Source organism: Pteronotus mesoamericanus, unplaced genomic scaffold (assembly GCF_021234165.1).
Source record: "Pteronotus mesoamericanus isolate MK-2021 breed Mesoamerican mustached bat unplaced genomic scaffold, CSHL_Meso_final contig_78, whole genome shotgun sequence".
Lineage (NCBI taxonomy): Eukaryota > Metazoa > Chordata > Mammalia > Chiroptera > Mormoopidae > Pteronotus > Pteronotus mesoamericanus.
The window spans coordinates 17,896,777-17,913,307 of NW_026555258.1; the positions used below are offsets into that span (position 1 = coordinate 17,896,777).

Genomic DNA, 16,531 nt, shown 5'->3' on the forward strand with positions numbered 1-16,531 from the left:
GCCAACACAACAGCTATCTGCTGTGAATGAATCAAAATGATACCTATTTTTTGTCAGATTGGCAAAAAATATATATTTTGGGGTACACCACAGATTTTAGTAATTAGTTTTTGTGTGCCATGGGATGAAAAAGTTGAAAATCACTGCTCTGGTCTATTTGCTTGCACTCTTATCTTGATCTCCTTCCTTTTTCTTTCTTTAGGTTTAGTTTGCTATTTTTTTCAGCATAGTGGCCTCATTCAGTGCCAAACTGGAAATAACCTAGATGTCCCTTAACAAGTGAATGGATAAATTGTGGCATATCCATTTGATGGAATACCATTCTGTAATTTAAAAAAAGAACAAACTACAGATACAGCAACAACTTGGGTAAAGGTCATCATGCTGAGTGAAAGAAATCAAACACAAAAGAGTAGATATTTTATGATTTCAAATATACAAAATTTTAGAAAATATAAACTAATACAGCAACAAAAAAGTAGATCAGTGGGTGCCTAGGGTCAAGGGTGGGGAAGGTATGGACTACAAAGAAGCAGGAGAAAGCTTCTGTAGGCGATGTTCTTTCTGTACCTTGATTGTGACGGTGGTTTCACAGTTGTATACGACTGCAAAAATGCACTGAGTCTGTTATCTGAAAGTTATTTTATATAAATTATACCCCAAAAAGTTGATTTTCAAAAGTGCTTTATCCTTCTTTAATGTTTTCAAAGTAAAAAAGAAGACAATGAAGTAACCTCTATACACGTCTTAAGGGGAAAAACTCAGTTGAATTACCATTCGGACAATAAAAGAATAATGCGTACCACTCAATGTTGTTATATAATGTACACCATCCAAGGTTTTTATTTTTATGTCCCTTATGTTACTCACAGACATAATGCATCACACCGAAAAATAAATCAAATAAAGCTTTGTTCAAGAAGACATTAGTTTAACAGGGAGCTGACATTACTGTGAAGTTTGATGGAACTGTTAAGAATGTATATAATAGAAGGGGCATTAATTAAAAAAAAAAAGGACTGATCACAATCAGGAACTCAAATTCTGGATGATTTCAAGGAAGGGGAAGTAAAAGTAAGCCCAACGCCTCTTCTTGTTCTGGAGAAAGCTACAAACACTAATTAAATCCTGCCTATGTAGAAAAATATAATTATAAACATTAGTCAAATAGAAACAGGAAATAGAAGTTGGAGGAAAATAAAATTGAACAAAGCATGCTTCCTTGATCAATCCACCCAACGTCAGGAAATGGGAGAAAAAAAGATAGCATAATAAACAGAAAATATAGAATAAGTCTAAAATTCCATATGAAACATTAGCAAAGTGAACCAAGACCAAGTAGGACTTATCCTAAATATATAAGTATGGCTCAATATTAAGAAATCAAGTAATTACATTAAAAGATTACTGCAGAAAGAAACAGAGGATCATTTCCACAGATGCTAAGGAGGCATTTTGAGGCCTCTGCAGCGTTAAGGGCCTGAAATTCTAGAGCAGAAGAGCAGCTACTGTGGAGCTCTGTGAGCAGGGAGTGGTGGGGGCAGAACCTGGGCTGGGGGCTTGCTTGATGCAGAGGCAAGAGGCGGCAGGTGGCGAGGCAGATGGAAGCAGTGCACAAAGACCTCTCACCCGAGGAGCCTGGCAGTGGTGGGAAGGGTGAGCGGGAAGAAGGCAGTGAGCCTCAGGAAACTCCTCTGACAAGGCAGCCTGGGACAATGAGAAGGAAGAAGCCGAGAAAGCTGGAAACTGGGATAAGGAAAGAGACACAGGCTACGATACAGTAGACACTGGTTCCATACCTGTTGGCCAGAAGATTGTGCTTTGCATAAGAAATGCAACATACAGTACCTAATGCATTTAAGTGCTCAAAAAAAAAAAAATAGGAAGAGGTTCGGGAAAGGATAACAGTTCTGTAGTGGTGGAGGTTAAGAGGGTGGGCTTTGAAGTTGGGAAGACCCAAGTTCAAATCCCAGCCTCACTCTCTACTAGCTCTGAGAACTTGAACAAGTTACTTCACCTCTCAAAGCCTACATTTCCGCAGCTGACAAAGGGGAATGAGACAGTAACTACATCACAGGACAGTGCACTGAGATGATACAGTAAAGCCCCCAGCCAAAGTAAGTGTTCTGTAAATGCTAGCAATGATTACAAACACACATTACTGTCACCTCGAGGTGAAGGTGGGGATAACTGAGGGAGCATATGCTTGAGGAGGAAGAACACCCTTGATGAGAAAGAGACCAGAACAAAGGAAAAGAGAAGCAACAATTGGGGAAATGAAAAGCAGTCCCAAGCCTATGTTAAACATGAAAATCTGGGCATTGAGGAGACCACAGCAGGTTTTTCTGGAAACAGGGCATGCTAGAATGTTGACCAGGGATGGTTATTCCAGGCAAGCTCCACAGTCAGTCCAGACTAGAGAAACAGCCCCCGCGGCCCCCAGCTCATTGCAAGCACACCCAGAGAATGCCAACAATCCTGAATTAAACACCAAAATGGGTAAGGGGCGTGATTTTAATAGGACCTGAAAACCAGTACCCTCAAAGGATACTCTCAGGGCCAGCTTCATGGGCGTGCCATCTGAGGGACCACATGGACTACTGTCATTATCTTGAAATGCTTAATATTTTTTAAAAGATTTTATTTATTTATTTTTAGAGAGAGGGGAACAGAGTAAGAGGGAGAGAAACATCGATGTGAGAAACATCAATCAGCTGCCTTTCGCTCACGCCCTGACCAGGGACCGAACCTACAACCCAGGCATGTGCCCTCGCTGCGAATCAAATCTGTGACCTTTTGCTTTGTGGGGCAACACCCAACCAACTGAGGCATACCGATCAGGGCAAAATTCTTAATAATTTTTTAACAATGGGACAAGCAGTTTAATTTTGGAGCAATGGATCCCACAGATGCTGTAGCCAAGTCTGGATACACTTGAAAACGTTCACTGGGTTAACATATACATAATAAAATCTAAGGGCTGAGTAAGTAAAGAGTTTCCCATTTTCATCGGACGAGAAGACAACTGTCCAAATACTCAACGAAATTCCAACATTCACCATTAACTTAGTAGACAAAATGTAATTATTACCTGTCACAGAGAACCCAAGTTCTCCTCCAAACACGCTGCACTCGAGAGTTTCTTTAATGCAAAGAAATCGCCCTGGTTACCGTCTTGGTATTCTGTATCCTATACCCCTATCGTGTTAAGCCGCAGTTATTCACTTGTACCTCCTCTGTCCCCCTTCCTGGACCGTGGGTGCCTAGAAGCTAAGGTCACCTTGTTCTTCTCTGCATCCTTCAGGCATGGTACGCGACAGGCCCACATGAGTCTTAAAGGAATGAACGAAAGGCCCAGGCGTCCTTCACAACTGCTGATGTAAGACATGAAGTGAACAAGATCTCCTTGACCGGACACGGCAGAGAATGGCGGCTGGGCTGCACCTTCCCAGCACAGATGCCGATGCCAGCGGGACGACAGCCCGGCTCCCTCAAACGTGCCTCTGCCCTAATTAAATGGTCCGAAACGCAGTCCGGGCTTCCATGTTTGCAGTAAAACAGCGATTCCATAACCGTTTTCATTGTGATTACATAAGACAACATTTATCTGACCTGACCCGTCAATTCCAGAATTTGGATATCTTAACTCCTGAGGATCATGAGTGATGCCTTACCCAGTGCACAGTACAGAGAAGCTCCTGACACGCTTACAGAATAAATTCCCCTTAGTACTTCAAGTATTAACACAATATGGTTTATTAATACTGGTGAGAAATGAGTTTTAAAAGTATATATGTCCTCGATGGGGAAAGGACGGTCTTTTCAGCACATGGAAACGGAAAAACTGGATATCCACATGCAAAAGAATGAATTTGGACCTTCCTCTTACATCACGTACAAAAATTAACTCAAAATGGATTGATGACCTAAACCTACGATCCAAAACTATAAAACCCCTGGAAGAAAACAGGAAAAAAGCTTTATGGCATTGGACATGGCAATGATTTCTTGGATATGATACCAAAAACACAGGCAACAATAGCAAAAATAGACAAATGGGACTACATCATACTTTAAAGGTTTTTGCAAAGGACATAACAGAATTTAAAGGCTGCCTACAGAATGTAAGAAAATATTCACAAATCATATATCTGATAAAGGGTTAATATCCAGAATAAAAAGAACTCCTACAATTCATCTACAACAAAAAATCAAATTTAAATTTAAAAAATCTGATTTTAAAATGAGAAAAGAACTTGAACAGACATTTCTCCAAACATGAGCTACAACTGGCCAACAAGCATATGAAAAGATGCTCAGCATCACTAATCATCAGAAAAATGCAAATCACAACCACAATGAGATGTCACTTCACATCCACTAAAACACCACTATCAAAAGAAAAGAACAAGTGTTGGTACGGATGTAGAAAAAAGGGAATCCTTGCGCACTGTTGGTACGATCGATTGTAAAATGGTGCAGCCACAATTAAAAACAGGACGGAAGTTCCTCAAAAAATTAAGAACAGAATTACCACATGATCCAGCAATCCCACTTCTGGGTGTATATCCAAAAGAACTGAAAACGGGATCTTGAAGAGATATTTGCACACCTGTGTTCATTGCAGCATTATTCACAAAAGCCAATCGACAGGCGAATGGATAAAGAACATATAAATACATATAATGGAGTATTATTCAGTCTTTAAAAAGAAAATTTTGTCACATGCCACAACATAGAGGAACTTTGAGGACACTGCAGCGCCATCTGGATTTTTATCATTGCAAACCGAGCTCCTGAGCGCTGCTCTCCCAGGATAGGTCAGTCGAAGCCCTAGCCAAACTGCCTCCCCGACCTTTCTGGCCGCCACAGCCTTCTCCCTGGATTCCCGACCTACGGGTCCCACCCACCCAATCCCGGCGAGAGGCTCCGGCACAGTGCCCAGTCTAGCCACAAATATGGCACTGCACCTCCCCTGCTTAAAATACAATTGGCCTCCCGTCACTCAGGATAAAAGCCCTTATTACAGACCGCAGTCTGTCCACTGCCGCCCTCCCCAGCCGCATCGCTCACCAACGCGCACACACATTCGCGCAACCTGACACTGCCGACCTTGGCACATGCTGCTTTTTCTGCTCAAGTTACTCTTTCTTCCTTTGTCCATTTGTAAAACACCAACCCCTCATGGCCCAGCTCGGACATCATCTCCTTTGGAAAAGCCATCATCCTCCTGAGCACGGTCACTCCTCCCTTCTTTCCCTGTGTGTCATTTTCGCAACCGCAGTAGACGGCGTCACGGCCCCCCTATATCCCCTCAGCCGCCCAGCTCAGTGCCCGCTGTCCTGACCTGCAGCGGCCAGCGCCTGCGTTTCTCGGCCTGACTGTGTCCTCCGGCTGCGGACCCTGCTGGCCACACAGCTGGCTGGAAAAATTGCTTAGGGATTCACGCCCAACGCCCCCACCCAAGCCGTGCTTACGCAACAACGGGCAGGGTGGTGGTTTGAAGACTGGTGGTCTGCGGTAGGAGTAATCGAGGTGCAGGGCCTACACAAGGTCCCAGGGTTCCCCGAGAGTAAAGCTCCAGCGACGCTCTGTGAGGTCTAGCTCTGTAACGGACCTTTTACTGGTTGCCTTCCCTTCCCTGTCTCACGCCTTTACCTCTTAAACTACTGGCAGGTAAACCCTCTCTCAGCGTCTAGTTCTAAGGTAATAACACCTAGTATTTCCATCGTACTGACTGTGTGCCAGATACTATTCTAAGCACTCATTTAGTCTTCAGAGCACCCCTGTAAATTAATGCAAACTTTAGATGGGGGAATACTGAGGCATTAGAGCAGCTCCCCACCATCTGCAAGGGGGATGCCTGAAACCATTAGCACCTAACCCTATAAATACTGCGTTACTTCCTATACATACCAACCCATGATAAAGTTTAATTTATAAGTCAGACACAGTAAGAGATGAGCAATAATTAATATAATAGAACAATGACAGCAATATACTGTACTAATAAAAGTTGTAAGAATATGGCCTTTGTCTCTAAGGAGCGTACTGGACTGCAAGGGGGAAGCTGGGACAAAATGCCTGCGTGAGGAGACGCAGGGAGGTGACGGACGTAGGCTTTGGGAGGTAGCCTCAGGCTCCCGCTGACCTTCTGACCTGAAGTCAGGAGGAGGAGCAGCTGCTCGGGGTAATCCTGCATCATGGAGCCATGGCAATGTGAATAGATGTCAGGAGCAGATGTTGATGGCTGGGGAAATGAATATTTTTCAGACTGCAGTGACCGTGGGTAACCAGAACTGCAAAAAGCACACCCTCAAATAAGGGAGGAGGACCACCGTACAAGGTTAAGAAAATCGCCCACAGCGGCAGAGCTAGTGAACACATTTAGCATCTTTGACATTCTAGTGTAACCATCTGTGTTTGTGTCTTTCTTTGACGGACCATGATCCTCTCGAGGGAGAGAGCTTTGTTTAATCTTTCTCAATACCCCTAGCATCCAATCTAGCACAGGGCCAGACATGCGGCTGATGCTCGCAGGATAAGGATTTTGAAATGGGCCTGCATTCTGCTACGCAAACGTGCTGTGTGCCTTTCCTTCCTCTGTGCCTTTTCTCATACAGGAGCCCTGAAACACTTCTTCTGTGTACCCTTCTTGCCCTTGTCCGCTCCCCAAGACAGGGCAGGAATTCCGGATCCCCGTTGTGACAGTAAAAATGAGGAATTCTCACATCTGAGGCAAGGCAGTTGTGAGGCAGCGTATGACCCCTCTAATATGAAGTAAACAGACTCAATTGCTCACACATGAATCCGAGCATTTTTGCCACGCTGTTATTTATGGACTTATTTTAATTTGAGAGACTCTTGTTTATCATGGAACACGTCCTCCTCCGTGTAACCACCACTAATGCTCGACTCTCCCTCACCCTGACGACCTTCTTTCAGCCCTGATTTTTCCCCTAAGCGGCCACCCTTCTTATAGCAAACTGCCATGGCCTCCTCCCTCCTGTGTGGCTTTCACTGTCCACTCAGTCTGAATTCTGATCAACCTCTGCACCTTCCGCTCCCATCTCTAGATCGATGGGAGTTCCGTGTCTATAATCAAGAAGGGCTTGCCGGAGGCACCATTGGTGCTGAGCCCTGAAGTCTGACTGGGTTCGGACACCCTCTGCCCTGAACTCCTGACGTCAGACCGCAGCCTCGTCATCCTCACGCCTCCGGCTCACGCCTGCTTCCCAGCCTCTGTTCCTCCCCGCTGGATGAGGGCACCACAGGGCATCGGCCCCCTAGACTAGAAAACCAGTCATCCCCACCTGACCAGAGTAGCCCTGTTCACCTGTGCTAACCTTTCTTCTCTCAGGCAACAACTCCGACCCAAACCAGGCTAACGCCTTCCTAACCTGCCTTGTTCACTGCCAGGCTCTCCTTGTCCCAAGCCCTGATCACACATTCCCTCCTCAAAATCCCTCTGGGGCTGGCTATCGCCTAAAGGATACAAGCGACCTCCACCACAGCATTCAAAGCAGCCTCCGGCTTCCTCCTGACCTGGCTTCCCCTTCCTCTCTCCCACCTCTAGACTCTCAAAACCCATACACGACCCAACTCAATCCAACTGCAGTGGGCACAGGCCTTTTCCACCCCTGCGCTCCGCTCCAGCTACTCCCTCGGCCCACACTGCTTTCCCCACCCCGCACCTGAAAGCCTCCTCAAATGTCAAGGACCTGGTGACAGCACATCTCTGCCACCTTGGCTGACTGCAGACGCACACTCCGATAGTGGGCTGACCGATACGACTTAAGCATCCCCTTCACGATACTCCCAACGTAAAACTCAATTTTCATTTCACATTTTAAAGTCAATGTCAATATATTGGTCAATTTTAAGTTTCAAATGACAGATCAAATTGAAAATAGTGTACACGAAAGGGAACGCACGAGCTCCTGGAGCCAGGAAGCGCAGGGGGCAGGCCTGGCTAGTTTTGGGCAGAGCGGCCCAGGCTGGGCAGCGGGCAAGGGCCCCTCAGGCGTGCCCTGCCTTCCTCTCTGCTGCAGCCTGGAGCAGGAAACAAAGGATCCCAGCCCACCCGAGAGAGAAATTCTCTCCCTCAGCATCGCCCTGAGCAAACCTCAGGAAAGCCTGATCGGCTCTGCTAGGGTCTCACACCCACCAAGGAAGATATTTTGGCCGATGGAAGACACCAGTGAAAGGTCAGAAGGCAGGATATTTCTCTCTGGTCCAGACAGTGTCTCCGGTGGCTGCGGCTCCCTGCCAGGGGCACCCTGCTGCTGTGGTCCCAGCTCTTGCTGAGCAGCCCCACCTTCCATGGTTCAAATTCCCACAGAAGCTCCTGCATCCTCATACCACCACCTCCTCCCATGGACCCTCCTACCCGAGGATGATACTCTCTGGTTACCTCTCTGTGTCCACAGCCTGATTCCTCATGCTTCCCATCCCCTGTGTAACTGATTCCCTGTATTACAGCCTCTTGGTTGCAAATACCTACAGTGCGTTTATTTCTTGGCCAGACCACAACTAATACAGAAACTGACAGAGTCTAGGTCAAAAGAAGACTAGGACTAAAAACCACCGCCACTGTCTCCTGGCATTTACAAAAGGCCCACTATATACCAAACGCTCCTCATGGCACTATGTTGTAGTGTTTCAGGAATGAACTCCCAGGATTTTCACAGCAACCCTGGGATGTTGGCACTTCTGCTGTCCCCTTTTTAAGACGAGGAAACTGAGGCTCAGAGAGATAAAATCACTTGCTGTTACAGAGATTGTAGGTAGTGGAGCTGGGATTCAAATCCAGACACCAAGGCTCCAGAGTGCACACTCCAAATCCCAGCGGCAAGCCGACAGTGTTTCAGGCGGGGGGAGAAGGGGGGCGGGGAGTGCCCACAGGATCCTGTCCACAGGATCAAGTGCTACCAAGAGGTCAGGTAAGATAAGGAATGCCACGCATCAACTGGATTCAGCAATAAGGAAGTCACGAGGATCCTTGCATAGGAAAAGTTAGAAGCCACACAGCACAAGGCTGGCCAGTAAGCCAGAGGTTAGAAGTAAAGACAAAAGGAGCAAACCTTTCTTTCAAAAAGTTTGGCTGTGAAGAGGAGCCACAGACTCAGGCAGGGGATGGAGGAGAAGGCACCATCGCAGCAGCATTTTCTTTCTTCTTGCTTTGTCTTAGAATTGAGAGCTGCTTGAGCACGTTTAAATATTGATGGGAATGAGCCAGCTGAGAGGGAGTTGGAGGCCCAGGAGTGAGGCAGGGGGACAGCGGAGCAGGGTCTGGACTTCCTGAGACCGAGGAGACGGGCTGTATAGTCCCGTGTCCGTTCAGAATCTCTTCTACTGCAACGGGGGTAAGAGAGCAAGGACAGCTACAGATTTGGATCCATCTGCAGACTGGTGAAAAGAAGTTTTACTATGACTTCTGTCTTCTCTAAGCTAGAAAATGATGCTGTGGGCAGAAGGGTGATTGGGTGAAAGGGCAGAGGGCATGAGGCACAGAGAGAAGCGGCAGATTAGCCACCGTGCAGAATGGGGTCCTCCTGTGCAAAGTAGGGCAGCCCGGCACCGCCCAGCACCGTCGAGGCCCCAGCTGGAGCTGGAATCTGTGGCTATACGTGAGCAGGAATTCTCGAGGTGCCTTCAGACACTGTAGGTGTGGGCAAAAAACATGAAAAAATGGAATGCTTCAGGCTGGGTGTAAAAGAAGGACAGCAATGGACAAAGTGAGCCAGGGAATCTAAAGGAGGCAGGTGAATGCAGGAAATTAGAGAACAGGGCCAGTCAGTTATTACTGAAAAGAGGGTAAGGCGAGGAAAGATGGCATCCGGTGGCACTGCCTCTGGGCAGGAACAGCTCTAGGTGCCATAATACAAAGGTGTGGCCATGGGAGAGGGCAGCTGAATTCCAAAAAATGAGGTGAAGGTGACTGGAAACAGGGTCAAAAAACAGAGTTTTGCAGATTTGGACAGAGTCCCATCAGATGAGGGCATGATGTGAGAAACAGTGAGTTGGGGGGAGGGAGGCCAAAAGATTTTAATGAATAGGAGTGAGGAGGAGGGAAATTAGAAAACGACAGGGAAGAAGAAGGTAGTGGAAGGTCTGTAATGGACATTTGTTGTTTCTACTTGTCCAATATTCATTGTTTCCTACTTCTTCTAATAACAGCATCTTGATTTTGCTTTAGAAGCCCCTTGCCTCCTCACATACTGGGAGGACTTCCAAAATTATTAGTAATATTTTAGTTTAATCTGCAAGATAAGAGCATGAGTGTTCATGTTATTCTTCGTTCAACCATATAGATACATTTTATTCCTTAGGTCATACAGATATATTTTATTATATAGTTTGTATATACATTTCACAGTTAAAACAAACAAACATACAGATAGACACTTCCCTTCCCCACGCTCTAAACATAAGGACCCGTGTCAGGTCTGGGCAATCAGAACTACAAAGACTGGTTTCGGCACCTGACCCAGTTTAGGCCCATGAGACGCCAGCCCAAGCTTTTGCTGGAACTATCAGGAAAGAGGTGCTCTTTCTGCTAGCGCTGGGAAGCTTGTTTGTATAACCTCTTCCTTCGCTAGCCTGAGAATAAAGCTAACACAGAAGAGAGCAGAGCCAAGAGGAAAGGGGCAGATTCCCGAGATCATTTGAATACTTACTTCCAGCCACCCCTAAAGCCAAATACCTGGGGCTTTTCAGTTAATATTCTTTTAACCAAAAAGAAGCCTAACTCAGTCGACCAGTCAAATAAAGGATTCTCCCTGAAACAGCCTGGGTGATCCTTTTCCACACAGAAGCCAAACCATACTCTCCGTCCGCTCAAGACCCTGCAATGGTTCGCAAAGGCTAATGTTCTCAGGCTGACCTACCAGGCCCCCACACCATGCCTGCCAACTGTGACTTTTCCATGGCTCACTCACGCTAGCCACACTGCCCTCGGGGCTGTTCCCTGACACCCCGAAAATGTGCCTTCAGGCCTCTGCTGTGGCTGTTCCCTCCACCTGGCTACCCCTCCAGGGAGCCGCCTGCAAACTGCCTCACCTCTTTCAAGTCTCCGCTCCAACCTCAAGTTCTCACTAAACCCTAGCCGATCCCCATCCCCATGGCCAGTGATCCCAAACAGCTCCCTGCCCTCCTGCTGCTTCCTTCCATAGAATTTATTACATAATATAGTATGTGCTCACTAAACATACCCAATGCGGGGGTGAGGGGTCTCCAACTGGTTGACTCACCTCAAGTTCCTAGAACAGTGCATGACTCTTAGCAGGCCCTCAACTATTTGCTGAATGAACAAATAAAATGACATGAGTCTCAAAGGAGCAGAACTTGCTTCACAGAGGCAGAGGAGGGAGAGGACACTAACCCACACTCCTGAACTTTTTCAAAGACTTCAGGGGAAGCAGTGACCTCGAGGGCAGGAAGTAGTGGAAGAGTTCAGTAAAGAGGCTGAGGATGTGGGTAGGAGTGTTAACCACAGTGAGAGGGCTTGATGTTAAGCTTTGGGAGCCACTCAGGAGTTGGGGGCTGAGGTGGGGGAGAAGCAGCCCAGAGCCGCTTGCAGATGAAAAGTTAAAGGGATGGGCCAGTGGTGTACTTACATTTTAAATATTTTATTTAATTATTTTGAGAGAGAGGAGAAGGGAAGGAGAAAGAGAGGGAAAGAAACACAACATTGGCCAGGAATGGGAATCAAACACGTGACCTTTCGGTTTTCAGGCGGGTCCTCTATACACTGAGCCACACCAGCCGGGGTAGCCTACTTACATTTTAGGTGGAGATGAAGAATGTAGTGACAAAAGGCTTATTGAGTTTAGCTGGCATCAAAAGAATTAGTCCTAGCAACCGCTGGTAGATAGAAAGGACTCTTCCCATCACTCATGATTTTAAGGATTTTAGGTTTTCTGGGTGGAGAGGCCATCACCTATGGCCTTTCCCTCCTTCCCAGCACCCAGAGGTCATCTAGAAGCTTCTGCCGGACCTGGGCCCGCAGACAGCAGTTCCCCTCACACAGCAGAATAACCCTGCACTCTAAGCAGCCTGTCAAATTTTCACTCTCCAAGCCCACAACTGACTCCGAAGCCAGCATCCGGGATCACAAACCTAATACTCAAAAAAGCAACAGAACAGGCCGCTCTGTAAAGACACACCAGAGCACTCACCGTTCCTACCTGCCCTCCACGCTGCCTCGGCAAGAGAAAGCGGGGCAAAGGGAAGCCTTCCTTCCACTGGTGCTGATTCACCCCTGTTGCTTTCTCTCTACAGAAATTTCTCCAGTTATGAAAACACACATGCATGCCAAGATTCAAGGAAAATGTTACTCCCAGTCAGAGAAAGAAATTACATTATTTAGCCTCTCAGGAGAAGTGGCTCACTCTAAATCAGGCCATTGGGAGTCAGGTCATTTTGATGTGTCTTACAGCTATAAGGAGACCTATTAAATATTCAATAATGAATAATAAGGTCTTCAAGACTTTCTCTCACACACAGAAGTGTCTCTGTAAAGGCAGGCAGCAGTAATTAGACTTGGGCCTGACTTCCTGCTCATCAGTAAGATCTTGGTGGTACAGGGTATTTGTCCTCCTGGTGCTTATCAGTAAAATGCCCATACTTCAGAGTAAGGTGTCCTCCAACGGTGGATCATTAAGCAAATATTTAAAATTGCCACCTGTAGTAGCCAGCCTCCAAGATGGCCCCAGTGATCCCTAACTTAATGTTGTTGATCAGTTCTGCGACTGCAAGTGAAACTTGCATATAACAAAACCATAACCTAATTATATAAACAAGAGTTAAGCTCCTACAGTAGCTCATCAATGCTATAATAAAGCCAGGTTATCTGAGGACCTGTTGATATACTCATACCCTCTTCCCACATTGTACCAGCATTGGTCTATGTGACCAACAGAATATGGCAGAGGCCTGCCACTTCCAAGATTAGGTTACACAGACTGTGGCTTGCATCTTGGGCGCTCTCGCTTTCTGGGATCGCTGGCTCTGGAGGACGCCAGGGCAAGCAGCCTGACAGAGGGGAACTGCGACCTGCCAATAGCCAAGTGAGTGGGCCTGGAAGCCCACCTCCCCAAGTCTAGACTTCAGATGACCGAAACCCTCATCAACAACAACCTCATGAAAGACCCGAGTCACAGCCCTCCAGCTAAATGGCTCCCAGATTTTTGACCCTCAGGTACTATTTTCAGGTGCTAAATTTTGGTGTATTTTGTTACACAGCAATAGATAATTAATTTACTATCCTACAAAGACCTGAGATGGAAAGCAAAAGATTTCCTAACCAACATACATGTAGGATAATTTCTCTTTCCATAAAAAAGCAACAAATTATTCATTCAGACATTTCAACAATTACTTATTGAGTGTCAAATATGGGGAAGGTATTTTTAAGCAACACAAGCCTTCATATAGTTTATAGTCTATAAAATAAAGAAAAACAATCACAAAAAGCCCCCCCCACACACACCCCTCAAGCTGCTCAAACCACTGGTTTAATCAGCTTTTTAAGTCTTCTTACTCCTACTGTTTTATCCCCCACTCCCCACTCTTTGCTTTTAGGATCTCTCTCAGGAAAGTATACTAAACACCCCTTCCCAGCTATTTTGAGTGCAGGCGTCCTCATTTTACTTGTACCACACGCCCTCCCATATAAGGGGAAAAGAAAGTTAGGTCCCCTAATTTCATTTAGTATTAGGACAAGAAGGAATTCACTTCACATTTTACTAGGAGGAGGAAATACTGATCACAAGTGCTGAGAACAATTCTGATTTTTGCAATTAGTGACAAGTGTCAACAGCAGCGCTAACACAATCACGGCTCGAGTCCCGGCCGCCGCTGAAATGGCGACAGGGGAGGGGGATGCGGCCCCTTTGCCCCCACTAGACTCTGCTGTCTCTCAAAGCAGCAGGAGGGTTGTGCTGCTCTAAGAAAATTGGGAGCCTCACTCTGCACAAAGAAGGTCAGAGGGCGAGCTTTCCTTCCATCAACCACAAAACCAGCGGCTGCCAAACCTAAACAATGTGGGAGGCCTCCAGAGGTGAAGGGAGACCCAGACCGAAAACCGCAGCTGAGCCTCCTGCCACCACCGGCTGGGGTCTGAGTCAGGTGACTCGTCAGGGCACACAACAAACCTAGACAAAGATCCCTCCCCACGGGACAGACGGGGAGGAAGATGACTGGCAGTAAGACCGAGGCTGCCCAGTCCTGCTACAAAAAACCATTAACTCTTACTTCTTGGCAGCCGCGGCAAACTGGAGGAGCTACAAGTTACTCCGCAGCTCAGCCTTCAGGGATGCCCCTGGAGGAACTTGGGACCCCATCCCAGGACACAGGCGCCGGGCGCCGCACTCACGCCTCCGGCCCCAGCCCGCAGGCGGGACCCCTCCCCACCAGCTGTCACCGGCGCTCGAAACCAGTCAAAGCCGGGCAAGCCCGTCCTGTCTGGCCGCTTCCCCTGCGGCTGCGACCCCACGGGGGCGACAGAGAGGAAACGCCTTTTCCAAAGGCTCTGGGGGCGAGGGCACGCCCGCCCCCGGGAAGGGGCGCCAGGGTGGGCGCGGCCCGGTGCCCAAGGGAGCTCGGAATCTATCATCCCCTTAGGGACAGAAATGAACCTCCCAGTCCCCTGCTAAGCGCGCCCCACCTTGTCGGCGAAGCTGCGGGCCAAGAGCAGGTCCGGGCTGGGCGTGCTGTCGCCGCCCACGGCCTCCTCGCTGCTGGAGCCGGCCAGCGGGTGCGGCATGTCGCGCAGGGAGTGGGGCCCCGTGGACGGCAGGGCCTTGGGGAGCCCGCCCGACATGGCGTGCACCGCCTGGGACGCGCCGCCGCCGCTTCCTACTGCTGCCCTGAGAGGCGGGCTCCCCCAGCGCCCGGGCCGAGGCCCCGCTCCGCAGCTGCTCTGTCGGAGGCCCTGCACCCGCCGCCGCCGCCGCTCCCGCCGCCCGCAGGCTCGTCTCTGCCCGCGCCGGGCTGGGCTGGGCGGGGCTGCTCCGCGCCGCGCGCCCCCGCTCCGCGCCCGAGCCCGCCGCGGACCGCTCGCACCTTGGCCGCTGGCGGCCAGCCAGCACCGCCACGCCGCCCGGCCTCGCGCGGCCCCGCCCCCGCGGCGCCTCGGCCGCCCCGGGAGGCGGAGGGAGATGGGGTGGCCGGGAGGGGGGAAACGGGGAGGCGGGCGGCTCTGTCCCCGCCCGCAGCCCCGCAGGAAGTGCGCCCTGAGCCCTCGGCTGCTGTCCTCCGAGTGTCCAACCTCGCCTCGGAGAGACCGGCCCTGCAGAGACTGCGCGCTGTCCCCAGAGCAAATGTTTAACGGAAATCAGAGGTGAAAAAAGACGTTGGAGGATCCTGCTGTTCCATTCCACCCGCGCTTACTGATGCGCCCGTGGGCAGCCACGCTTGTGTCTGGGGGCTTTGGACCACGCACGTGGGTTGAGATCGTCTGCCCTTTAAAATAATCCAGAGATTACGAGGCATATTTTAAGAATGGCATAAAGTGCTATTATTATGCTCAAAGGAGAGAGAGAACCACAAGTCATGAAGACTGCGTGGAATTTCTTGCAATGCACGCTGAGATCCCCGTGGTATCTTGCTTCTGCAGCTAAGCTGGGTTTCTGTTAGGTTAAACCTCAGAAGAGTGAGCATCAGTAAAGAGAGTGCTGCAAATGATGTGTGACATTTAAACTCACACTTTGACTGAACTGCCTTTTGAGAGAACTGTGAGGTTTAAGCTCTTTTTTCATGTTTTTGTGCTTCCTTCCCAGGCCTTTGGCCTAGCTGGGTTCTTGGCATTATTTATTTGCCAGCAGAATGGAGATAGTTAAGACATTACTTCAGCTCTTTGGGATGGAAGTTCACTTCCTTCTCCCACCTTACTTCTCTGCAACTTCTGTTTTTAGGGCCAAGTCACTAGAGGATATCCAGGCAAAAACAGATTAATACCTGTTAAGTAACAGGTAGGGTGGCTTATTGTGAAATTGTCCCATTTCACCTAACAATCTTGAAGCTGGGATTCACTGTGGTCTACAGCCCACTTTGGTGTAGAAACGAGTGATAACTTCAGAAGGAGGGGAATGCAGAGAGTTGAAGCTGACCCAAAATAGCACTCAGAGACTCAAAGAGCTTCAGAGATCTTCCTTATTTTCCCTGGTGTAATTCATCAGGCCTGAGTCCTCACTTAATCACCTTTTACCTCCTCTACCTGTGTCTGCCTTGTGGGGAGACTAGGACTCAGAGGACACTGGGAACAATTTTAAATGCTGCCTCTCCCTCACAGAAGTGCCAAAGTCTGGTTCTCCTGGAGTCGGGTAAAATCAGCTTCTGTGTTCAACAGCTACTTAACAACTACTACAGACCTATCCACCATTCTTCTGATTGGCGTTGAAATAAATAACATGAATATAACTAGAAATGAGTGTTCTACAGATGTATAGCATAGGTGTTTCTTATTGAATGGCATTATTTATTTTAACAACCAGGCTGCCTTAAACATGACAGAGATCTTATTAAGACT

The 16,531-nt window shown here is 48.2% G+C and overlaps 1 protein-coding gene across 1 annotated transcript in view; it reads right to left on the reverse strand.

Annotated features, from left to right (window-relative positions):
• The window catches only part of SNX30 (sorting nexin family member 30), a 90,424-nt gene extending 75,490 nt beyond the window's left edge, over nt 1-14,934 (reverse strand). Inside the window, exon 1 of the mRNA XM_054584514.1 lies at nt 14,669-14,934. Coding sequence (XP_054440489.1) covers nt 14,669-14,824 — 156 coding nt within the window. The 5' untranslated portion in view covers nt 14,825-14,934. The remainder of the gene's footprint in view (nt 1-14,668) is intronic.
• Nucleotides 14,935-16,531: the final 1,597 nt, after the last annotated feature.